Genomic DNA, 26,448 nt, shown 5'->3' on the forward strand with positions numbered 1-26,448 from the left:
TCTTAATTATTTCACTCTGGTGGACCCTTTTAGATATGCCTTACTGGATGTTATTAAAAAAATATCCAGGGAATACCTGTATTTGACACAGACATACAGCTGGATAATAAAGAAGGCAGAGAAGGATGTGAGACCCTGAAAATCTCAGTTTTTTTTTAGGTGGCTGCAGTTTTAACCATCTATATTCATCTTGCTGAGTATCTCAGTGCATATGGAAAAGCTCCAAAGACGAGCAGATCAAAGGAAGAGCCATGTGTTCTCCACTGCAGGCAGATCTGAGGTTTTGCCTGCTAATTCAGTACCTGAAGGTCCACAGAGAGGTCTGCGCCAGTACGTGTGCGTCTTTGCTGTATGTGCGCGTGCTGTTGTGTGTTTGTGTGCGCGTTCGAGTTTTGTTTTTTCATGCATATGTATGCCCATGTTCGCGTATGTAGCGATGGAGAGTAATGGAATTAAATGTTGTGTTCACAGCTGCCCTTATTGAGGACAGTCTGATAGTTTCATGCATTCTACCCGTCACATCATCAAGAAAGCACTTTCATCTGCTCTATATGCAACAGTCAAAACATTTCCCAACTATTCAGCAGATCTCGGCTGAAATCACATCTCAGCTTTCATGTAACACAGCACAGAGCTGCCCCCATCCTCTGCAGCTTTACGTATTCATAAGAAGGTCTATGGGGGGAAATAAGGGCAATATCAGCTATGGAAGCAGCTATGTGCTTACCATTAGCATCCACTTCAAGTTCCCTTGAGCTATTATCTTTGCATGTTTTATACTGTAGCTAATGAAGGAACCTAATCTAATGAACCCTCATGCTTATTATTACCCAACACGAAATTGGTCCTGCCCCTATGGCAACTACCCAACAAACCACTCTTGCACATCAAGTTACTGCTACAAAGCCCCTTTCACCCGCTCTGCCTTTAATAAAAGAAAATAACACAACACAATGGCCACTTTTTTACTAATTAACAAACCGTAATCATTTGAAGTGGGTGTAAATTTGTTCCTCTGCTTAACGAGACAGGAGCATATGCGGTTGTGGTGCCCACATACAGGACCGTGACTGCAACCGCGACACGCCTGGACCTTGTATGCCCGCTCTCTGGCAGAGAGACCCCATTCATTTACAGGCTTCACTCACTTCAGTCTAATCCAGATCACAGAGATTAGCTAAATCGACTTGTTTCTGTCAGTGGTTTACTACAGTACAGGAGATTAGGCCCATTACTATTGGTGTCAATATCGTAAAGGCCCAATCAGTAATTTCTTGGACAATTTCAATGTGAAGTTCCTGACATATACAACTTAAATGTTTGACTAACAGATGATCTAAACAAACCCTTAACGGCAACACAAAATATCGATAACTTATTAACAAGCCATGTAACATTACTTAAAAGGCATGTTGTCAGAGAAGGGATATTGCAGTGAACTATGATGATCAACCTCTAATGCAACAGTAAATGTTTGTAGTCAGCAATAAATTATATCCATGTAAAAACAAGCCATGTATATTTCCACTGAGGGAAACATAACATCAGTGGACTTGTTAAAGAAAGTCACAAACCGTTTTGGAAAGGGTAAGCGCTAAATTTATCCACAGAATCTCTTATCTCTAAAAACAGAGAAATCAGGGCTGAGACATGAGAGATGGCCATAGTGAAAAGACTTTAGATAGGCCATGTTTTCAGCTTGGAAATAACAAGGCATGTTATGCGCCAACAGCCATGACCCTACTTCAAGTTTATTGTGAATAAATGGGAATAATCACCGCTGCTGTTAATTCAAAGCCTCCCAACTCTATCCCAGAAATCTGAAATCCCTCTGACCTTAATACCTCCTGGGTGATGAATATGACAGACTCTAAATTGTAAGCAAGAGGCAGCTATGAGCTTTGACTGTCATCTTCTACTGTCCTGTCAAACCCACATAGGAAGAAGATTGACATCTGCTTGCTCTCAACTCCATTTTGGGAAATCTGAGACATAAATGTATATGATAGTCATTATGGAATACATGACAGAGTGACAGTTTATCAAAATTATATGTCCCAAACCTCTTTAAGCGATGACAAGAGGCAGATGGTATATGAGGGCTTGTCTGAATCCAGTGCACTGTGGTTTTGGAGTTTTTGGCTTATAAACACTGGTCATTTGATGAGATGTTTTGCAGATTAGGGATAACTTGAATGCAACAAGAGGCAGGTGAAACTCAGGCTTGAATTCATGAAATTGTCATGAAATTTGTTCCACATCATCCTCACTGACAGAAGCTCAAAATGATACTACAAATCTTTGATCAGTTGTGATTATTGTTGTGTATCAAGATGCTTGTGGATCAGTGGAAGTTTTTTTTTTTTTTGAGAATAATACCTTAGAAATGAGAATTAAAACATGAGTGCACTTAAGGCTAGATAAATAAACGTGGAAAATAAAATAATACTTTGTAGTGTGTCACAAATTGTGGTTACGTCATCTGCCATCTGAAATGCTTGAGGCGAGTTTGCCAAACAGCAGACATCACCTAGCAAACTATAAAAACATAGAACCAGAGCCTCCTCACTCTGACATCACTTCCTCCCCCTGTCATGGCTGTCCCATTATCCCGACCAATGGAACAGTACAACCAAAACATTTGCAACAAATTTTCCTCTACTTCCTCTTGAGGGTGTCGTGGATGCCGCGGATACCTTTGATGTGAAATTGCCTGTGCACTGGAGTTAATGTATGGTGACGCAGTCAGGCATCACTACACATAGTAACTGTCAATGAGTCACAAAGTAGCATAGATTACTGAAAGCATGCCTGAGGCCTTGTGAGATGTCTTATGTAAGAGGTCCCGCACATGAATCACATATCACTTCCAATGCAACTTACCCAGCAATCGCTGTCTTTTAATTAGTATAAAGGATGCAGGAACTGCATATGAAGTGTGTGAAAAGAGGAAAAACCTTGCAGTCACTTGGGGACCACTAAGTTCTCTGCCATAAATGTGACCTTTGCATAGGTGTTTACATCAAGAGCTCACATTTGGCTTTTGCATGATTATTCAAGAAGCACCCAAATGTCACTTGCATTGATCTCCCTCTGTTCATAATGCTTCAGTCACTCATGCACAACTTGTAACATCCATAGCCTGCCCATAGATCTCAATGCAATTCCATGGGACAAGGTGTAGTGTTTACTCAAGCATATTGTGATCACTACTTGAGCATACAATTACAAACGCACAGGCCTGGCAATGTATCGGCTGGGCAGGGAGCCCTGAGGTTGTGATCACCACGACGGTGATTGAACGTCGGCTGATTTATCTGCCTCCATTTTTCACCCTCCAGCAGCACAAGACGAAAGATGCGAAGAGCCCAACCATCCGCTTCCTCTTGACTATTCTTATCTCAGTACACGGGAATAACGTCTTGACAGGGTACAACCAAGCAGCTTCTCTTCACAAACCCCAAACCTGCGCCTCAGTTACAGCTGAAATGGATGTCTTGTGTCTGTTGTGTGAGTGTGCAAGACAAGGATCAGTCCATATGTGTTATCCCTGTCCTTATTGTGCCTTTACACTTGTATTCTCTGTGTGATTGTCTGCCATTTTGAGATGCTTTTTTTTATTATTTCAAATACGTGGGATGAAACGTACCCTCATTCACACCCAAGTTGTCTTTATTACCAACGACCGTTTGCATATATCTATTCCACTTCGGCCACATCCGACACATGCGTCCAATAATGAGACTTTGGCTCTGAGAATAGACTTGATCCTTGAAGACAGCTTAGCAGAGACTATGTGTAGCCTTAGCTTCACTCAACTTAGCCTGCCACTGTGCTATTTCTAACGCCGGGCAGATTGTGAGGGATACTGGACAAATCATCTCTTCTTAAATATGTCCCTTTCCTTGTTAAAGCATCTGACGGCCGCACACAAATATCTATAGCAATCTGTAGAATTTGTTTTCTGTAAAAATAAATAAATAAATAAATCTCCCGGTAACGCGATGCATGTGTCGCTGTATCCATTTAAAAAGATAATATCAAACCTCCACGTCAAACTACAATTATAAGTGTGCTATATAGATGCATAACATGCCTTGTTTTTCTACTAAAACTAGATCAGGATCCCACCAGCAGCAGGGCTGGGTTAGCATTAGATGGGAGGTACAGCAAAAATGATGTTGTTAGAATAAGGCACACGCTACCCAACACAGCCGACACAGAATCGTGATTTTGAGAGTAAATATTACGCATTAATATCTTACCTTGTAGGTAGATTAACCACAATAAACACCCAGAGGAACAGCTTCATAGGGAGGGAAGGCTTCGCCATTGCTGTCGAGCATTTGGAGGCTAAATTGGGTGAAGCCATCATCACCATCTTCGTTTCCTCTTTTTTTTTTTTTTTTTTTTTTTTTTTTTTTTTTTGCAGATGGACGTGTCCGTCTATTTACTGTGTTTCCTCTCTGCGATACATTACGCACGTTAGCGGTAGCGGGTCTGCAAATCTAGACCCGAGGCGGACGTGCGGTGGAGTGAAATCAGCCAAAACAAAATCGATGCGAGTCGAAAGCTTGATTTCGTATCGCTCGTTTTTTTTTCTTTTTAAGGCTGCGTGTCTGTTGCTGAATCGACTGCCTAGCAGGGCCCTAAAAAACTGCCACAGACGGCGAAACCCCCCGTAATAAGCTACTCTAATATCGAGCAGCTGAGAAAACCAGTGGAGCCTCGGTCTGAATGCAGATTAACACTGGGGTCAGAGAGGAACTGATGCACGTTGCTGCAGCACGGATCAACACATGCGTGGTTTCACCAAGCGGAAGCAGAGCTCCATAGAACAGGGGGAAAAAGCCTTAGCTTGCTGCTACAGGAAGAAATGGTGGTTTTCATTTTTTACTGCCAGCACACGGTTGGCGTATACCACGTGATGACTGTTAGTATAAAACATTTTTTTTTAACATGATAAAACGACACTTAAAAATGTGACAAAACAATTACCTGCTGTTGTGCGTGTAAAAACTTTTTGCACCATTGCACCATTTAAGATTTTAAATACCAGTATCAATGCCCAGAATGAGTGTCAAGACTGAAAGTTTGTATCATGTTTCCCTAGGACTTTTCCTATCACAAAAAGTCAGTTGGAAAAGTGTGTGTGTGAGTGTGTGCGCGTGTGCGTGTGCGTGTGTGTGTGTGTGTCTGCGCCTTGATATGCCCTACAGATCTAGTTGGAATCCTAAAAATCAGCGGCAGTCACAAGTCCCGTTTTGTCACGCTTTCAGCACCTTGGACAACTCCATTGCTTTCATATGCATTAGAAAGCACCAATCAGCACCAAGGACGGCTCCCGTCAGTCTGTTGCTGCTTAAATCAGAGGAGTACTGACTCTCACAGCCCAGCCAATTGAACAGTAAATAAATAAATATACTGTCATCACCCAATTTCAAGCCAGAAATCTGATTGTATACTTTGCTGTTTCCTTAGTAAGTAAGTAAGTAATTGATTGTTTGACTGAATTGGGTTAAGTAGCAACCCATGCCAGAGGATATACTTATATCAAGGTAACATACACAATTCTTCTATAATATATGTAGTTAATTTTTTAAACCAATTCAGCAGGAGTATACTGCAGGGTTTGCACTGTCCTATGTAAGGTGCTATATTACCCATTTCAATATCCTTATATAAGTATGCTAATGCTCCTGCTTTGGTGGGTGTAACTTCTTTCCAATGACTCCTTGAGGGGATGTATGAGAAAAATGTGTTCATAATCTAAAATACAAAATGGTAGCCTGTCCCACACTGTCTCATAAATTACTTTGATAACTGCTGTTACACTTCACATTATCTCTCCCTCTCCTCTCTCTCTCTCTCTCTCTGGCTCGCTCTCTATCTGTTTAGACACACAGATGCATACATTGCTTGGATGGCAAGTCTCAAATCTCTTTCAATGTCACCTCATGAGAGCAGAGAGATATCGAGATAAATAAATGAATAAATAGAAAAATAAAACACAGAAACACACAGAGAGTAAGATCAGTGCTTGTTAGGGCTACGTTTGTGATGTGAATGACGTGAGCAAAGTGTAGCACGTGTCCTCAGCAGCACGGCTTCTGTTTTTGACTGACACAAGGACACTTTCTCATCTGCCAAGTTTCCTTTTTCAAGTGTGTATATGCTAAAGATATCTTTCACCTAAGCTGCATTTCTCTAACAATACACTGTATTGCTATTGTTATTGGAAAATGGAAAGACTAATATTTTATTATTATTTTATTTAAAAAAAACTGTGGAAATATTGCTTAAACTAGATCATGTAGATAATCCTCATTGAAATACTCTATTTTTTCTTTACATATTTATCCAGAAAAGCAATATGTTAATTGATCCAATTTACAATTAAACAATGTCTAGCATTAAAGCTGAATGAAAGCAAGCACCAGTGAGAGTGGCAGGTGCAGTTGCAAAAAGCAGGTGCTCGCAGAGTTGTCATCTTGTCATGGTGCATTAGCCCAAATTCCCCGCTGAACATTTATTCCACAGGCATACAGGCAGTGAACATGCTGCACTATCACTTTTTATAGTCCCACCAGGCTACAGCCATGGTAAACCATTGCAGTTTTTTCTTATGTTTGTGGCCTTATAAACTCATTCACCCAGAACGACAGCCATCCATTGTCTAGTTCCAGTTTTTAAACGTTGGTTATTAAAATCTGACTATGGCAATCAAAGTTGATTGCATCTTCTCCCACCTAAGTGTGACATGCGCAGAAGATGAGATGTGCCTGATTTGAAAACAACATCATGTGTTTATTTGTGGCAAGTAGGTTAATCATCTTAAGGAAATTGACAGATGCTCCAGCAGCTGCGCAGCACTCCTCAAAGAGCAGACCATCAACCCCTCCTGAATAAAGTATGGAGAGGAAGTCTCCTGTAATATTTAATATATTCTCTTTGCAATGACATTCCCTGGCCCCACTGTACCTCAAACTTTTCACAAGCCAAACTGGGGAAACGTCATTAAGTAGGTTATGTTTTTATGCTATATTTATGTTTAGTAAATATGACTAATATACTTGCAAAGCACAGTCATATTTGCTTTACTGTTCTATGATTTTGGTGCACTTAAAGCACTGCTATTATGAGCTGAGTTAATAGGGGAGGAGAGTAATCTCCTTTTGTTCTCACATGCTATTTTCAATGTTATGTCTGTGTATAAATATTCAAAACATCTACAGCTTTGGAAATGGAAATTCAGGCCTTGCTCATCATATACTGTCTCAGCGTACAAACAAACACACACACATATGCCCAAGCATTCTATATCATTCAGTCCCCGGAGTCAGATATTTCTCTCTGCCCTGCAGCTGTGTCACCACAACTGTCAGAGAGTCTGGCCATGCAGGTCATGACCCAAGCGTATGCATCAGAGATGCTGGTTAGTAGTATAGGAGGTATTGATTTAGCTGATGGACGGGGTAATTTAGATAAATGCCAAGGCCAGTAAATTGTAACATTTAATTAAGCACAGGTGGATAAAGATTTTCAGAGAGAGAGACACTCACAGTTGGTTGATAATTACATACATGAATGAAAAGGGTGTAGAGATAGAGGGGCTGACTGCTGTTGTGTTTGCCATCACGCCATGGGAAGAGATGTTTACTTTCCATCTGTGTGGCCTATAATGACCATTTATTCTGATGATACAAGGCAGCCAGTTAACAACCCCGGCAGAATTTCCCTCTGTTTCTCTTTTTCATACTCTTTTTCTGTCTCTCACACACACACACACACACACACACACACACACACACACACACACACACACACACACACACACACACACACACACTCTAACAGAGAGAGAGCGAGAAAGAGAGATGTCAGGTTAGATCCACTTGGTTCAATAGTCACAGCAGAAATTGGAGCCAAATTGGCGCATCCCCATATCATGGATGCACCTGGGCTCTCATGCACTGACCTAACTCCAGAAACCTATTCAACTGTGTGTTTATAACATTATGAAAAGGCACGCAGGTAGTTACTTTTACTGAGATGAAGTTACAATTCTTATGGGCCATGGTAAAATATAAAATATAAAATGCATGAAGTATTGCAGTGTAATACAAAGAACAGCGGTGCGTTACAAAGCATCCAGGTTTTTTATTTCTCTAATCAAAGAGACTGGGTACATTGTGGGCAGTGACAGTACTGGCATGTGAAGGCTTAGTTTAGTGACATGTCGGCATAAAATGTTTCAATAATGATTTCATCTCACGTGGCGCCGATTCTCTCCGCAGACAGGAGTGACATGTGTGAGTCTGGCTGTGATGATATGTTGTGTCATCTTTAGATACGAACTGGGGGAGGTATAGTCTTCTATAATGGCATCATTGAACACACAGATGCCCAGTTCCACTATCATTCCAGTTTTACAGCCCACACATATGCTGTCACAGCCCCACTCGGTTAGCACCAAGCTGTGGGAGCAGAACGATCTACTGTAAGCACTATTGGATATGAGAAACAGTCTGGCATTCACACCAAAGTGATGTAACATGAGAAACAGAAATCCAAAAACAGTTGGAGAAAAACATACACAACAAAAGTTGAAACTTGTTTCAAGGAGATAGAGCTCTGATTTTACTGCAGAAATGACAAGCAAATACAAATTAAAGTGCAATGAAACTTAAGAAGACAGACCCAGTGTAAGGCTGGTAGGTTTTTTTTTTTTGTCGTTTTTTTTTTTGTTTATTAAACTTAGCAAATGTTCAAACACATTCCTCCTCACTGAGAGCATTTAGAAATGAACATGAGAAAGCACTCTCTGTGTGTCTGGCATTATTCAAATTTTTAAACCACATTTGAAATGCCACCAGACTGGATTCCACCTTGTCTCTAATTTGTCCTCAGTCTCGTTTTTTTATTTTCCCCAGCCAGTCACATAGTGCAATTTCTCTTAAAATATCTCTTTATTAAACCCCATTTAAAAATTGTTCCTTTGTCTAACAGCATGTCATGCTGTGTCATTTGGTGGTCTCTGCTGATTTAATGAGGCCCCCATTAAGAGTAACATCTCTGTGTCTCTTGATTTGCTGCATTTTGCTGTTACCTTCATGCTGATTATGGTTTCTGTCATACTTCTATACATCATGTTATCCATATTTTATACGCAGTCTGATGATTAAGGAACAACCTCTTGGACTCAGTCATCTGGGAGGGAACTTGAAGATTCACAGTTTTGTATCATTATTTAGCCCAAAGAATGCTTGCTGCATTTCGGTGTTTACCGCCTTAATCCAAAATATGAACTCTGGTCTCTGGTTGTGTTTGAGCAGTGGTCCTCATTGGATGTCGCGGCTTGAGATCAGGAGGTCTGCAAGTGAAAAACACCATGTTATCACCATGGAGGATGATAGCACCAGAGTAGGCTTGATATGAGATGCCAACACTGTGGACAGGCAGCTGCAGACGGTGTGAACTGTTTGAGATTTGTGGGCAGTCAGATCTGTCATCCTGAAGGGGGCACATACTGCCAAATCAATCACCTCTCAGGCACGATTGCACGCCTAAGTGAGCTTTTACCCTCACACTGTTTGCATTTAACCGAACAAGCTACGCGCACTGCGTTGGGACTGGGGGTGGATCACACTTGAAATATTGGTCTGTAAGGAAACTTGCTCTGTGAGTAAGCAGATGTGATGAACGATAGACGTTTTAGGACAAGAGTAATGGGCAGTGAGGCAGGATGTAGGGGTAAAATCGTTCTACGAATCAAAATATGAGCTTGTTTATGTCAGACACATAATGTAAAGCAGTGAAATATAAATTGCTCATAGAAATATAATATTTTTCTTTACAATATAATCTTTTTTTGTCATGTATATGAAACGGAGTTGGCTGCATAAAAGAGAAATCTCGCAGTTCAATTAGCTGATCTATAATTTGAAGGTTTAGAAGCTGCTTTTGACAGATAACTGAAAAAATAAATGTCAAATTGCTGAGAGTCAGGGGGGAGGCTGGGTCTAAAACCTTGGCTTTTGTGAACTTCATTTTAGATACTATGCAGTCAGTGTACATACTATATAGATATTTTAATGCCAAGATTCAAATTGTTCACAGCTAACCTTTAACACAGTGAATGATATAAATCCAGCACAAGGTTCCTTTTGAACCACAGGCAGTACAATATCGACACTGGAGCTAAGATAGTCCCTGCTTCTCCTCCAGTGTAGGCTTCTCTGATGAACTTGAAATCATGCGTGAAAAATCATCATTGCTTCATCAAGCAAGTGCAGAAATAGGAATATTATCTTAGGTTTCGTTTCAGTTTTTGAACTTGTTTTAGTGAGTGAAAAAGAAAGTTCGGAGAGACAACTTCTCTGGCTCTGTCTAAATTTTTCTGATCCAATAAATCATCCATTGTATATGGATTGGATGAAACATAAGGATTATTTAAAAATTCAGTTTGCTGTAAGCCTGTAACAGCCGAGCTCAGGCAGCTTCTTTCTGTGAGGCTTGCATATGCTCCTGAACTGTGGCTTGTGAGGTCTCTGCCAGCATCTCACCCCCCTCCACTGTGGTTTTGGGGAAATTTAGCTGGCTGATTTCATAGCCTCTTTATGTGGTATTTGGTTTGCTTGACGTTAAGCAGGTATAATCTCCACTCCCAAAGGTAGATCACAGGGAGTTTCTGCTTTCAGCTCTGGTATTATTTCTGAGGCTTTTATGTTCTCTTCAGGGTCACGACTTTATCAAACACAAACCACAACTGAGCCTAAAGTCACTGATGCAGATACTACAGATTACATATGAGGGAGAAAATGCCAAAACGGTGCAAGCTGCAAGCAGAATGCTGCCAAAGAAGTTAAAACAGAGGGCTAGTGGAAATTTGTGCAATGTTTTTAGAGTGTTTCTACATTGAAACCTCAGGAATCTGTCCACTTTTTTTTTTTTTCCAGAGCCTCTTTGCGAGGAAAAAAATTTTGAAGTGTGAGAGAGCTGGAAAAAACAGAAATGCCTCCACACAAGCGCACACATACACTAGGTGCAGATGCCAAAATATTTATCTGCTTTGGGATGTACTCACAGTACGATGCATTTTTCTATCAAAAGTAAATCTCCCTATCATTACACAACAGTTGCCATCAAGATTAGCTGTTCCCCGGATAGATGCTAATGCCCTGGAAATTCCAGCAACGCTTTTAGTGTTGTAGAGAACACTCGTAATAGTGAAAAACAAATGCATTTCTCCCTGTGGCCTCCATCACACCCTGATGTTTCCAAAATAAAGTTGTTCTCCGAAAAAAAATCTCCACAGCCGCTGTTATTGGCACTTTCACCTTCAAGGTGGCCTCTCTGTTTCCATTTCCCATTTCGTCTAGCTGAAGATGTGCCAGAGTCCCACTTTCTCATCCGACAGACACTGATGCTCTGCCACCTCCTATTCGTCACGGTTTTCAAAAAAAAACTGTGAGAATCCATATTATGTTGTCAGTCCATTGGTTTTTTTGTTTTTTTGTTTTTTTTTGTTTTTTTGTTTTTTTGGTTGGGAGATTCAAACAGCCATAAACACGCATGATTACTTTGATCATAGATAATAGAAGAAGCCCTAATGTAGCCTGATGCGTGTGTCAGAGAGAGGACAGACTGTGAACACCCATCGCTAAATGGACAGTCCCAAGGGAACACTTCGCCATCATGTCGACGATCAGCTTTAAACTTTTGTGTCCGTGTTTTGAGAGCATCCGAAAAACACCACACCGGAGGAGGGGCAATTTAATCTGTCTCCTCCAGCTGCAACACCCATACATTCAACACCCCTTCAGATGCACAGCATGTCACCTAAGTCATTAAGAAAACAGTAGGGAACTTTACTCTCAAGGCAAAATGTTTCATGTCTCATTTTGATCATTTAAAAAGAATTTCCTAATGGTGGCTATAGGCTGTAACTGGGACAGCGGAGCACCACTCTATCTTTAATTATTCTTTAGAAATATGGTGCTATCATGGAATATGTCAGCTTGAGTGGACAACAACCGTGGATAATGTGGACAATATGATGGCCTTCATATCAAAATAAGAATTCAGCCAGTAGAAATGTAATCTTAACCACCACCTAACATTTATTATGAAATACTGCTAATCATTCAATATTAAAAGAAACATTTCCCATGGATGGATTTTCACAGGCTAGAACAATACATCACTTTCACTTTATGGTGACATTCAAAAGGACAAATTTTACTCAGCGCAACAGTTTTATTTTTATGAATATGGGGCCTGTGTCCCCTAATCAATGCAGTACATCTTCACACACCTCAGTGGTTTTTAATGCCGTTGATTTAAATTCATTGTGTATGAGAAGGCTTCACCCAAAGCTCATGTTTACTTAACACCTTGTTCAACCCAAGGCCATAGCACTCGGTCCCATTGTGTACACCAGGCGCGTTGGTGGCTCACAGCCGCAGTTGATAAGTTACTCGGCCTTGTTGTGCTCATGGTGGAGAGGCCTCCCATTTTGTGTCTGACTGAGAGTATACCAGCAACAAGGGATGAGATATCCGTAGAGTTCTGTGACATCAACTCCAAGGAAACGAATTTTAAAGTGTTGGAAATTTAGTCTTTAAGCTTCCACCACAAATAACAAAAGAATGGTATTGATTAAACAAAGTCTGTATGAATTGTCCACAAGCTGTATGGACTCTCTATGATGAGAGCTACAAAAAAGGAAAAAAAGAGAAAGCACTCTTCGCCTGTAGGTTGAAAGCTAACTGTGAAAAATTTGTTGCTTGCTCCTTCAAAGCGGATGGCAGCTGTAGTCAGCTTGGATTCACAACAGTTACAGTGGATTTCAGCAGCAACTCAGGTTCATGGCTAAAAAAAGGAAGAAGAAAAAAAAAACAAACAAAAAAAACCAATCAGTATTCAAACATCCATAGAAAACTTCTCAAACTACTCCTGCAACATAATTCGCTCCTCCACTGCCCATCCTTATGTTCACTCAGAAACTATGCCAGTTAAAATTATGCCAAAAATCGTCGGTAGCAATTAGAGGGATTTAAAAAAACAAAACACATTTGTTTCTTTAGGGATTGGCCAGCCTTACCAAAGTCATGTTGTTGATATTGACACCATATGGCCCTAATACTGTTTTTCTTACCCTAACATGCGTTTCTAGGGCAAACTACATGAAAACTTTTGAATATAAAAATGTATTTTTTTTTTTTTTTGCCACTTGGAGTAGGGGGAAATATCTGGCTGTTATTCTCACCAGCTTGAAACTAACTGACTTGAAGTGTGTAGTATACAGTGGGTTTCAGGTTGGAGGACTTGTTGGTTTATTTGAGCTTTTTCGCTCAAAGTAGCTGAAAAAAAAGGTTGGGCAACTCTCCATTGGGCAACACCTTTCACATTACACATAGTCATTTGACCCATTGTTGATACAAAATGATTGACTAGTACAGTTTTAGATACATTTTTGTCTATCGTCTGTCGTCATGCAACAAAGCAGCTCCAGTATTTATACAGCCTACCCGTGCCTCTGTATCCACATGTAGTTTTGTACCCTGACATGAGATTTGGTTGTAAACCTGGCGAGTGCAGGTTGTTCGCCTGCCTCTGCGTCTTTTATCCCTCTCAACTGAGCAGCGGGGGGGGTCTGTGGAAAACCTATCCCTTTCTGCTCTTTGTTAAAGGTGCTGGCAGGGGCGCCAGTACCAATCCAGCTTGTTGTATGAACTGCAAATACACTGTATAGCCTTGTGTTGAATGCTTCCACGAGTTCAGATCCTTGGACTCCTCACACAGACGGACCACCAGTAGAGTCTACAGAGCTAAAGTACATTGCTGGGCTGATGTTTGGAGACGCCAAGGACAGGACTGTGATTGTTGAGATATGAAGAACAGAAAATCTGCCAGCGGCCACAGTCAGACCTGGAAAAAAAAAAAACAAACAAACAATACAGCAACACAGAAAGAGATAACAAGAGAAATATAAAGTTAGAGACAAGCTAGTAGGTAATAAGAGGGAGGTGAAAATATGCAGGAAGTGCAAATAAACAAGAGCTGTTGTTGATAGATCCCCCTGATAATAAGAGATCACATCAAGCACTACAGCTTTCGTACTGTGACTACTCTGACACATCACAGAATTTACCAAGAGTGCTTTGTTTATAAAGCAGTCGAATGTATTTTGGATCAGTGGGAGTGTCTTTATGCCTGTTGCCTAACCCAAGGCCATTTGCTCTCACCTGGGGAAATGAAACATGCTTTGTGTCAAATTTAGGGAGGAAATGAAGTGCCTCGGGCTGAAAGCAGAGCATTTGGTGATGTAGGACTCAGCTCTGGGAGTGCACTTGAGTTTACGACAATACTCCTGGTTAAGTTTGATTTTTTCATTTTTTTTATTTACAGGCTTTCAGTGATGAGATGCTGTATTCACACAGCTCTGTAATGTAAAACTGTGATATAAGTGGCAATATTTCACTCTCACTCATGATTCAGAAGTTTGTTTGAGACTAATTCTTAAAAAGTCCAAGGAGAAAATCCATTGCCCAAGCCAACACTACTCTCCTGCACAATAAATGCAGTCTTATGTAACAATAAAACAGTCTTTGAGCTTATTTAATATTCCTTCCTTTTTCTTTAACTACATGTATTTATGCCGCAATATAAAACATTGTGGGTAAGAATTGTATTTTAATGCAGAGCAAGTTCTTACACTTATGCTCTGCTGCTAATCTTTATGCAGCAAATACTGCAAAATTGTGCAATTCATGAGACATATTTTCGTATTAATTACACTATCAAAGTAATACAATGTTAATTTCAACTGGGACCAGGCATTGTATTTAACATGAAAAAAAAATAAAAAATTCAACACTCTAATAATCTTGGACAGTTCAATAAATATTTATGAACATCAGCAAGTGAACCCCAAAGCTAAAATCCAGACAACCACGACTATGTGATCAGTGTCCCATTTCAGCAGTTGGTCTGCTGTCAAAGAATGGGGGGGCTGACTCTGTGGAAAAACTCTGAGGCCTTTTACACCAACGGGGGTTCATTTCATTTCAAGTGCTATATCCCCCGAAAATAGCCCCGAGCACCGTCGCACTATTCGCAAAGTTGGCACATCCATGGCAAATGGAAGAGCTCCGGGAGTTGTCGCTTGATGTCATCAAAGATTAGTCTTCCCTCTCTTGTGTGTGACTTCCAGAGAGTTTTTCATGTTTGCAGAGGCACACCGAATGAGCCAAGGTCACAGAAACAAAGTGTATACTTTAACACTCATTCCATTCAGGAATGCTTTCGAGGGCTGCAAACGACACGACAGTGTTCAAGGTTAGATTATAATTTTATTTATGTGATTACAACTGACTGCAGCCGCTTAGTTCTTTAAGGGCATGATACTTGGAAAGCTCTGTAAGCAGTGCAGTGGAAGAGGAGAGAGAAATTCCTTTAAGTTATGGTGCAAGTTGTGTGTGTGTGTGTGTGTGTGTGTGTGTGTGTGTGTGTGTGTGTGTGTGTGGTGGGGGAATAATTGATATTGAGATTATAATATCTGGATAAAGAATAAAAAAAAAACCCATCAAGCCAAAGAACTGGCCAATACATGAGTCCACTCCTGTTGATGTTCTACATTGAAAGTTGATGAGGTTTAGTGTCCATTTATGTTTTAAAGATTTTCAATTATGCAGTGCTACCGTTTGATAGGCGTCATGTAAAGGTCAATTTGGGCTTCACACGTTGAAGGTTTGAGTAATTCATTTGCTGTGGCACAGTCATTTTTCTCACTTGCAGCAGAACGAATGAGGACTAATGTGGTCTGCCTGCAGTGTGTTGTAAATTCTGATTTGTGAGCTACTGTGTTATGTACTGTATGAGTTCCTATATGATGCATTTGGCCATATTAACAAACTTTTTTTATTGAGTTGGAAGTATGCCCCACAAACGATACACTTTAATGCTGTTAATATGTGACTGAAGTCCTGTACTTAAGTCATGTAATGACAACTGAACAAACGCCATCCACTACAGCTACAGTTGAAAACTCTGGAAAAATAACAACAAAAAGCCCTCTTTATGGCAGGCTGCACAATATTTTTCTGTTTATAATTTCTGTTTGTCTTTTCCTACATAATAGGACACTCCTACGTAGTATTCAAATGAAAACAATATCTTGATAATCTTATGAAGAATAGTGTTTTTTTTTTTTTTTTCTGCTGTCCTGATATTGGTTGTAGCTTGTTACCATATGGGAAACCCTGAGGTGCCTGAGCCATCTCAGACTGAAGGGGGGTTTAACTCACTGTACATTTGTTGCCGCCAACACAGAGTGAGCACAGTACTCATCCAGTACTCATCCTTCATGTCGCCAGTGGGACTACTTAGCAGAACAATGGCACTGTATTGAGGAGCCTCCATCTATGACAGTGTGTCACTGAGAAACCGCACTGCTGACAAATTGCAGGCACAATCAGTAAAGAGATGGAATCATGTCATCATCGGCATCATCATCATCACTGCCACCGTTGTCATCCTTATTGTTTCTGCTTCATTTCACCTCATCAACACAATCTTGGTGACACCCACCTCATATTGTTTGTTGCATCATCAAGATTATAACCATCATCATCTGATTACTTCATCCCGGCCTTTCACTTTAACCATCACCTATCTCAGAATGGACGCGGCAGGGTGTATGAGCTTTCAGGGGAATGGAAGTAGGATGAAGTTTTTCTAATGTGAGAACAATTACCTGGATGCATGATTTGATTTAGCGCATCAAGGCGGCTGCATCCTGTGAGGTCTAATGGATTTAGCTAAGTAACTTCTTAATGCCTTTTCTGGAGAGCATTCAAAATCTCTATTGGATTTTCCACTCTCCCTACCCCTATTTTTTTTCACTGTCTCTAACATTTGGTCCATCATTCCTCACCCTGTATTTCTTCCTCCCTTTCTTTGCCCCTTGCTCAACCCCTGCTTCTCTCTCTGCCCCTGCCTCTGCCATCTGGTCTCACGGTGCCAGTTTGGTTGAATATGAAACTCGCTTGGACGGCTCCGAGACAGCGTGGAAGTGTCACTAGAGAGCCAGAGAGAAAGGGTATGTGAGATAACGGTGGTCTCGCTATTCGCTGCCAGTGGAATATCAGATGTTCTGTCAGTCACATGATAACCTACCATGGATCCGTACTTGAGATTCAGTGCATAAAGTACCGTACCTTCAGGACAGAAAACAATAGATTTTTTTTCACTTTGACTTTGTTTCAGTTTTTTTTTACTATGTTTCCATTCAAGAAAATATTTTTTCCTTTATACGTATATGTGGAAATTATTTTAGTTATGGAATGGCTCAGTAAAACAGGTAATGGACTGAAATGTGTTCAGCTCAGTTACAGGCACACAGTCATTACAACAAAGTCCAACGGAGCAAAGCGGGCAGACAGAGTGTGGGTGTGGAAAGCAACACTCCAGGGACAACTGGACAGGGAGGTAATGACAGGTTTTAAAATGATGACATGACGGCATTTTTTTAAAAACTTTTCACACATTTATCACATAGAAAACATGGTTTACAGAACATATACACAAGTGCAGCCAAGGAGTGCAGAGTGCTTCTCTGGTGTTGTGGTTAATTAACTGTGAGAAATTATACAGAGGTTCAAAAAGTGAAAACACATGTACTGTAAATGCGCTATAAGTGACCAACCTGGAATGAGAGAGAGTAGGAAATGTAGCTATGTTGTTGTGGTGTGTGAATAAAAGGTGGGGAAATCTATGAAGGACCAACAGTTGTGTCATATTGGACATTATGAGGTTTATTCCAGACATGAGAGCAGAATTTCAGAAATGTTTACTGAGATCATCCAATGACATAAAGTGTCTCTCTTCCACAATAAATTTTTTTTTAAATTATTTTTTATTGGGGTGATGGAAAATTTACAAACTCAAATGTCATGTCCAGGTCAGAGTCAGTGAGGTCCTGGACTTCACTTGCAATGACATCACTGCAGTCATGCCAAGCTTGGATTTACTACTTAAACTATTTTACAGTATCTGAGGTGTTTGAACTGAGGGAATATTACAAGTGGTGTAATCTGTATGAAAATGTATGACCGGTGTGAATTCCATGCAATACTGTATACATTTACATTTACACATATTCATTTGGCAGACGCTTTTATCCAAAGCGACTTATAAGTGAGGGACATCACTGAAGCCTCAGTGCAGTAGGAGACCTTGAAGTAAGTACTAAATCTATTCAATAAAGCAAAGTGCAAGGCGATTAATTAAGGAAGTGCACCAAAAGTGCATGGTAAGTGCTAGTTAGGCATGTTAGGGTCTTAGAGGTGTTCCAAGTGCTCTTGGAAGAGATGAGTCTTCAAGAGATTCTTGAAGATAAAGAGGGACAGCCCTACTCTGATAGCATTTGGTAGCATGTTCCACCATTGGGGGAACAACAAATGAGAACAGTCTGGACTGCGATTGCCTTGAGAGCATGGATGGCAGTGGCAGAGGACATTCCTTGGAGCCTGTTTGGTTAAGTTCAGGTAAATGGATGCAGACCCAGAAGTCATTCTGTAGGCAAGCAAAAGTGATCTGAATTTGATTCGGGCAGCCATGGGTAGCCAGTGGAGGTCAGTGATCAGTCGAGTGACATGTGTCCTTTTAGGCTGATTAAAGACCAGGCACACCACCACACTCTGGCAGCACTCTATAAGGTTTTACTGTCCGTGAAGGGGGTGGCCTGCTAGAAGGGCATTGTAGTAGCCGAGGTGAGAGATAACAATGGTCTGGAGCAAGAGTTGGGTAATGTACTGAGGCAGGTAATGCCAAAGGTAGGTGCAAAGTGGCACGACCTGGAGAAATATGCGACATGGTCAGCAGATAGCTGGTCATCAAACATGACACCCAGGTTTCTTGTGACCTTGGTTGGGATGAGAGATGAAAATGCAATTTTGATGCTGACATTGTGATGGAGATGACTAAGTTCAGTTTATCCATGTGGATATGTTTGAGAAACTAGCCAAGATCCGTGCCGGGACCGAGAGGTCATCTGGTGGGAACGACAGTTGGATGTCATCTGCTTAGCAGTGATATGAGAGGCCATACGAGCAGAACATTGGACCCCCAGGAAGGTAGTGTATATTGCAAAGAGAAGGGCCCCCAGGTTTGATCCTTGGGGCACCCCTGTGGGGATGCGATGTCCACATTGAAGGAGCGCCCAGTGAGATGGGAGGATTCAAAGCCAAGAAAGATCTTTGCCTGAATGCCCATATTGGAGAGTAAAGACAGCAGGATATGGTGGCTCACTGTGTCAAAGGCTTCTGATTGGTCCAGCAAGATAAGAACCAAGGAGTGAGTCGCAGTTCTAGCTGCACTTTGGGCCTTTGTTACAGACAACAGAGCCGTTTCACCAGAGTGGCTGCTCTTAAAGCTCAACTGATTTGGGTGAGGTCATTCGGTGATAGGAATTCTTAGACTTTTTTGAAAACTGCCCTTTTGATAGACTTAGATAAGAATGGATGCAACGAAACAGGCTGATAGTTCTCCATTTGAGCAGGGTTCAGTGAAGGCTTTTTGAGCAGAGGTGTTACCTCAGGCTGTTTTAATGTGACTGGAAATGTTCCCGAAACCAGTGAAACATTAATTACTTGTGTGAGTGCTGACATAATGGTGTGAGATATGGCTTGGAAGGGGGTGGTGGGAATGGGCTCCAGCACACATGTAGTAGTGGATTTTGTTAATTTTAAACTTCTAACTGACTACAGGCATAAACTTATAATTTCATGGTCCTAATAATTACGAGGTTGTTTGTCTTTTTGCTCTCTTAAATGAAGAGTTTTATCACCCAGTATTTTCTTTTAAGAGACCAGTATATGGTTTTGTTGATTATGTGAGGAGAACCCCTGTTTTGAGAATACCTTTTGGAGCCTTTGTTATTCTGCACACTGAAACACACTTTTGGTGTTTGTACTTTTGTACTCACCATTCTCAAGTCTGTCCTGTTGTTACTAGCAATGCATCAAAATAGTGGAGAAAAACTGGCAGGCAACCAAGCAAGAGAGATACAAAATGTTATGAATTGGTTGTTTTCATGACCATTTAGGGGAAAACTTTAAGCTTTATAGTTTACAGGGGGAATCATTATGAACAAACAATTGTGAGTAATATGAAAGCAAGAACACAGAAAAGGATGGGCTCCATGGCCTTAATGCACCATAAACAGTTCAATCTGTCACCTTCAATGGAAGTTAATTGGCACTTTGAATTAATAAAAATCAGATTATGTTGACACACACCCACATCTGTTTAGACATTTGGCTGCCCAGCATATTCATGGAACACAGTTTGGTTTGTTTACATAATTGAATTTCAGTCACACATTTGTCTCAACTTATGAAAATAAATCAAATGCAAGTATTTTATGACTTTAGCTACATAATTTAAAGCACAAAAGGCAGCTGAGGGAGAGGAGAGAGACAGATTTGTCCGTGGTCAGGTTTAGAATACAACAATAATTTATTTAGTACTAAAAAATCAAGATCACGCACTTGGCCCATTTCAGAATGAATAATAGCTGGCACCCAAGGCACATCACGACCTGGCTGTGCGTGTGTCTGGGCAATGTGCTAATAATGAAGTAAAAAGATGAGTCTTCACATCGTCTGAAAATGCTGCTTGTAAGAAATAATGTACTTCTTGTTTGTTGTGATTTTGACTTCAAAAACAATCACACAAAAAACCAAATGAAAATAAAAAATAAATAAGATCAGTGATAGAATGTATATCTCCTGATGATTTTTTTTTGTGCCTGTATAGTTGTCAAATTCACATCCTGAGTGAAGGTGAAGTGAAGGTTTAGAATAAAACAGGGAACTGGAGCAACTCAGTATCAAATATATTACTTGTTCTTAAACTAATTTTATGTAGCTGCACAACACGATGTAGCTCTAAGGAGATTGAAACCCATTATTTGGACAGAACATGGTGTCATAGGTGCAGGTTAACCTCATCATTTCAGCTGTTTAAGTTTGACGTTTACAGTTCAAGTAGCGATAAAGAAGTTGCTAAATGAGTGTCTGTTAAATGAATCTGTGTCTGTTAAATGAATAAATGCAAATGTAAATAGTACAGGCAGCTTGCAAAACAAGGCTGACACCAGAATTCTCTATGACAGCATAAAAGTAATTAGTCTCCGACATGGACAGTTGTCTACAGTGGAATCACTACATTAGCTTAATATCTCAAAGTATATAAGAAGAAGGAAGACAATGTTTGGTCATTTTCCTTCATTCCAGCTGTTGCTTGTTGTTAAATAACTCTAAACACACAGATGCAGGTACACCAAAGCTGAATTCCAAAGACAAGAAAAAAAAAAAATATACATATATATTTGGCTTACATGGTACATACTCCTAAATGAATTTCTGTTTAATTAAGTTATAAAATAAAAGCTTTCTAACTAATAGATGCACAATGCAGAGACAGTGGGAGAAATGCTGGTGTCAATAGGGGCACTTTTATTTTTTTCATAGGGCGCGCTAGAGAGATAATATTGCCATGATCCCATTAGAGTCATCTTATTCACAACCTGTCCACATTAAATCCTATATGTAATGGCCTGGAGTGATCTCACAGTTCCTGACAAAAATGTCAGGGCCTCATTAGCTTGCCAGTATAGTTGTATATAAACCAGGACCGCCATGTGTTGTGAAATATTGGATCGCCAAATCCAAAGTCAAATTAATAAGCCTAAAACTGGCTATGAGCTACGTGGAGCAGTAGACTAGGATGTGGATCTGTAGACAGTGACACTTTGTAGACACACAGTGCCAATGAGCCAATGAAATCAAATGCACGGGTTCAGTGTGACAGTGAACAGAAGCACAAACCTTCTGTTATTGTTTTGTTATGTGATAATGGCCACCTACTGAATGCAACAATCGCATTGTGTGTGACAGAGAGATACAACTCTCTCTTTGCGTCTGGGTTCATCTCAATATCCTGCTCTCTCTTTCTCTCTCTCGCTCACTCACTCTCCTCCCTTCTCTCTGTGCCACTCTCCCTGCCTTCAAGACAGACAAAATGTCAGAACCTCCCAAGTGAGGGGAGACATTTCATGGTTTTGAACAGCCTCTTTCACCGCCCCACTCCACATGTACCTTTCCCCCAGCCAAGAAAATAGGGGAGAAAGAGGGATAGAGAGAGTCAGACAGAGACATATATACTGTGGGTAGATAAAGAGGGAGAGAGAGCGGACAAAAAGACACAGACTCTCTAGTGGATATCAGAGGACCATATAAAGAACTCAGTTCAGTTCTGTGTATCTCTGTTTAGTGAATGCTTCTACGATGTGGAGAAGAAAAAAAAAGTTGCATGCATTTGTATATAACTCTGAATGCGATTGTGTAGTTAGTTGGGGTTTTGCTATAGACAGCCAGAAACCGACCAAATATTGCAACACCTCCCCCTGCTGGATCTACTGCAGTGAGATGAGCAGATGAATAATGGAGGCGGTCTCTCTCTATCTCTCCTTATCTCATTCTTTATGTCCCTTACTCTCTTACCCTCATAAGCTCCTTTTTCTTACTTGAACATGTCTTTTTCTCCAAGGTTTTTTTCTCTGCACCCAAAATGAGGGGTAGACTCATTTAAAGAATCTATCTATCTATCGATCCATCTATCCATCTATCCAACTATCCATCTATCCCATCCCATCCCATCCCATCCCCCTGCGTGTTGTCGTTTATGTGGGGGGTGGGATCAGAATGCCAGATGACACAATGTGAAACAATAAGGGGTGGATGAAGAGGGAAAATGTATTGCCTGAGGGTGGAACAAATGTCAACAATAACAAATTACATCAGCATTAGCTGTGTGTGTGTTTGTGTGTATGTGTGTATGTGTGTGTGTGTTGAGGGGTTAAAGACAAAAAACAATAAGTGTTCCTTAACGATTTTGAAAGCTGTGGCTGTGTTCATGGTAAACAACCACACAATTGTATAATAGTTTAAATTATGATGGATATTGGATTTATATGTTCTCAAGGTGTCTGCATGTGTGTGTATAGGTCCAGGTGCAGTTTGTATAGTGTATGGTGTGCATGCAGAAATGCAGTGTGCAGGGTTCTGTCCTGTTTCTCATCTTTTCAAAACATGACAGAGAAGAAGAAAAGGAACGCACTCGTTTAAAATCATACAGCTCTCAGAGTCTGAGGAGGAAATCTGTAGGATTTTTATGAGAGAGAGAGAGAGAGAGAGAGAGAGTGAGAGCCTCGGGCATACCCTCATGTAATATGAAATTGTTGCCCAAAAACAATAGTACTACATCTGTATTTGATAAAAGGAAGACATGTTCCCCTGATCTTTTCCTCTATGGCCCACTGCATTTTGAAATCTCTGAACAGCCTCAAACAGTGCAGTTGCTCAGGGAAGCTGCTTTAAAAGAAAGAATCAGATTTAACTAATGACATGGCAACATACTGCAAAAAGACCTTGCGTGCACTTTCTTAAGGTTTTTGAATGTTGCCCAATACTGTAAAATGGAATAACATTTAAACATTGTCTTGTCAAAGCTGCAACAACAGGGTTTTTATATAGCTGAGACCAGTCATGACAGCAGACTGGGGCTTGGGGAGCTTAATAAAATAGAATACAGTAATAGTATGACATAATGATGGTTAGTGTATTTAAATCATAATGCACATATGACCATAAAAGGAGGGCAAAACTACACCAAGCCTTTTCCCAGTGCATTATGAGACACAACACAATACATGAGGCTCACAACAATAACATACTTTTCCTTTCAGTTGTAGTACAGGAGCAGGAACCACACAGCTTTCACTACTGAGCAATTACATTCAGTGCAATGGATCCACCACTGGACAGTGCACACTGGACTGTGCTGGACTACTTCCACAGCTGCGAGACTGGGTCACGCTACACTGACTTAACTGACATCAAAGCTCGGTATTACAGTAAATAAATTTAAAGAAATGTGTACTGCTCACAAGGTGACAATCCATCTGATCTGTGATTAATTGTAAAGATGTCTGTACCAGTGCAATGTCCACTCCTTCAGTTCTCTCACCCTCACTGGTTTTATAGGAACAACAAATCCATCTGTTCAGACAAACCACAGCTACACCTCCATTTGACAGCTAAAACTGCTTTCTCAGAAACCTGACCATATCTGCTACCACAGCTAATACACTTAGCTAATACAACCAACCTCTCTCTCTACAGAAAATGGGGCCATCTGGGGTTGATTGTCAATAAAATGAATTTATAGAATTACAATATTTATATATGTCTGACATAAATGAACCTTGTTGATTTCATTTTGAAGGCATAAATTGAAATAAAAAAAAAAAATCATCAGGTTATTTTACAGGACAAAAGAAGAGACAATCCTAAATAGGTTGATTGACCCGTGTGGACCAATCAGGCTACGCTGCAAACTGACGTCCCTAATTGATTCAAGCGTCAGTCGTAATAACATCGTGGCAACATAGGCTGACAATTTAGGAATATACAGAATGCATATTATACGTATCTTAATTTAAACAGTCATAATTAAAAGATGAAATAATAACAAAAAGATAACAGCCTACAATATTTTCAATAGGCATCTGATACAAATCGGCCCACAGTCCTCTCCAACAAATGTGTCAATTCACGGGTGTCCAAAAGTTCTGCTTCATGACTACACTTTGCTACAACTGCTGTTAGCTTTTTGTGAGTTTTATTATTGCTACATATCCAACTTTAGCACCTTTTTATTTACCAGTCCAGAAATAATGTTGCGAGCTCAGCATCATCGAACTTCATTACGTTACCCTCAGTGAGCTGTCTCCCGTGGTGGAAAGCGCCAATGTTAACTTTTGCCTCTATCGCGTCTTTTCTTCTACTGATATTAGCACGCTAACCAGCTAGCCGCGGCCAGTCTCATCACTTTCTGATAGGGACCCACTGCAGCCTCCAATCGGCCCTGAAGACGTAGCGCTGCTCAGAGGGCATATTATAACCTCATGTCTTGTAATAGCAACAATGGCCGAAACTCTTGTGAAGCGACGATCAGCACCACCCGCTCCCAGAATGAAACCACATTCAGTAGCGGAGAAAACTTATACCATAGCCCCTTTAAGAAGCACGTTGAAAGGGAGCACCATATGTTTTGTTTTTCGTTCTAGTCTGATCAGGATCCATTTGCCTTCCCCACCATTTGCATTTAACCTACTAACTGTTGATGGATGCTTTAGTGTCCCATGAATCCTCTGGGAGTTGATGTGTCGATTCAATGCACACAGTCTATCAAGACTTGATTTATGGTACAATTCACTGTAACATGTGCTGCCTACCATACACAGAACAGCAGATTGAGAGCCAATGCATACATCTAAAGATAAAATGGCTCTGAACAGGTCCAGGCTTGTGAAGAGGGGTTTTGACATTGAGAGATATTATGTGAAAAAATATAACGACAGCGGAGGGGAAATGTAAGCATAGAAGCATGCCCTCTTCAAATCTGGTTTTCCTGATATGATTCTTCTCATAATTGCATTGCAAAAGCATGATGTATCTTAACTATACATCCAATTAATGTTTCACACTGTGCTTCCTTGGTCACACACCATGTTATCCTGTAAGTTCTTTATTGATTTACGCTCTTGAGACTGGAAAAGCACTGGCCTTGAGAGGAAATTATATTTTGTACCTGTACAAGCCAATACATCTATTATGGCTGCAGCCAGTACTGTGTCATAGTTTTCGGAAGTCGGTTTTGCAGGGTAATCCCCAGTGGAAAAACAGGGCGAACCTCTTTCTGAAAGTCAGTGGTGAGAATTATCTGGAAAAAGAAAATTTGCTAGGAAAAAAAAATGTTACGCTCTTGTGATTGAATTCGATACAACTTGTGCCCTTTGAGTGGCTATTTTTCCTCCCAGAATAGTTTCAAAGGGGCATGTCATGGTAACAAGATATGATTGAATGGCAATGTGTGGCTGAGCAGAAGTGAGCTTCATAGCCTTTTGCACCGCAGAGCTTGTTAGAGATATGCATGGCGGCTAATGGTTTTGACAAAGAACATCCGGAAGGCCTTGGAGAGAGAAGGAAAATTGGGAGGAATGGGAACAAACGGAGAGAATGGAAGAGATGGAGGCGGGGTGAAAGGATATTACAAGAGAAGATGAACACAAGTGATCCCTTCAGAATCCCTGAAGGGTGAAACAGTGCTCAGGTTGAACAGGGCACAAGACAAAGAAGAACCTTAACCAGGTTATGCTTGCACTGGCCGAGCTAAATGTGGGTTTACAGTGTGATTTATAGGAGTGAAAAGGAGAGGAACACAGCTTTAGGCGGGACACACACAAGCCCAAGCACATTCCCACGCACATATGGGCATAGTATGTAAACACCGGCACTCACACGCAATAAACACTCA

General features: G+C 40.6%; 1 protein-coding gene across 2 annotated transcripts in view; it reads right to left on the minus strand.

Annotated features, from left to right (window-relative positions):
- The window catches only part of LOC111234343 (gamma-aminobutyric acid receptor subunit gamma-2), a 52,244-nt gene extending 47,863 nt beyond the window's left edge, over window positions 1-4,381 (minus strand). For both annotated transcript variants that reach the window (XM_022762369.1, XM_022762368.1), the window contains exon 1: window positions 4,266-4,381. In XM_022762369.1, coding sequence (XP_022618090.1) covers window positions 4,266-4,381 — 116 coding nt within the window. The remainder of the gene's footprint in view (window positions 1-4,265) is intronic.
- Between the last annotated feature and the right edge of the window lie 22,067 nt (window positions 4,382-26,448).

The sequence above is a fragment of the Seriola dumerili genome, unplaced genomic scaffold (assembly GCF_002260705.1).
Source record: "Seriola dumerili isolate Sdu_G_001 unplaced genomic scaffold, Sdu_1.0 BDQW01000449.1, whole genome shotgun sequence".
In the NCBI taxonomy this organism is placed as follows: domain Eukaryota; kingdom Metazoa; phylum Chordata; class Actinopteri; order Carangiformes; family Carangidae; genus Seriola; species Seriola dumerili.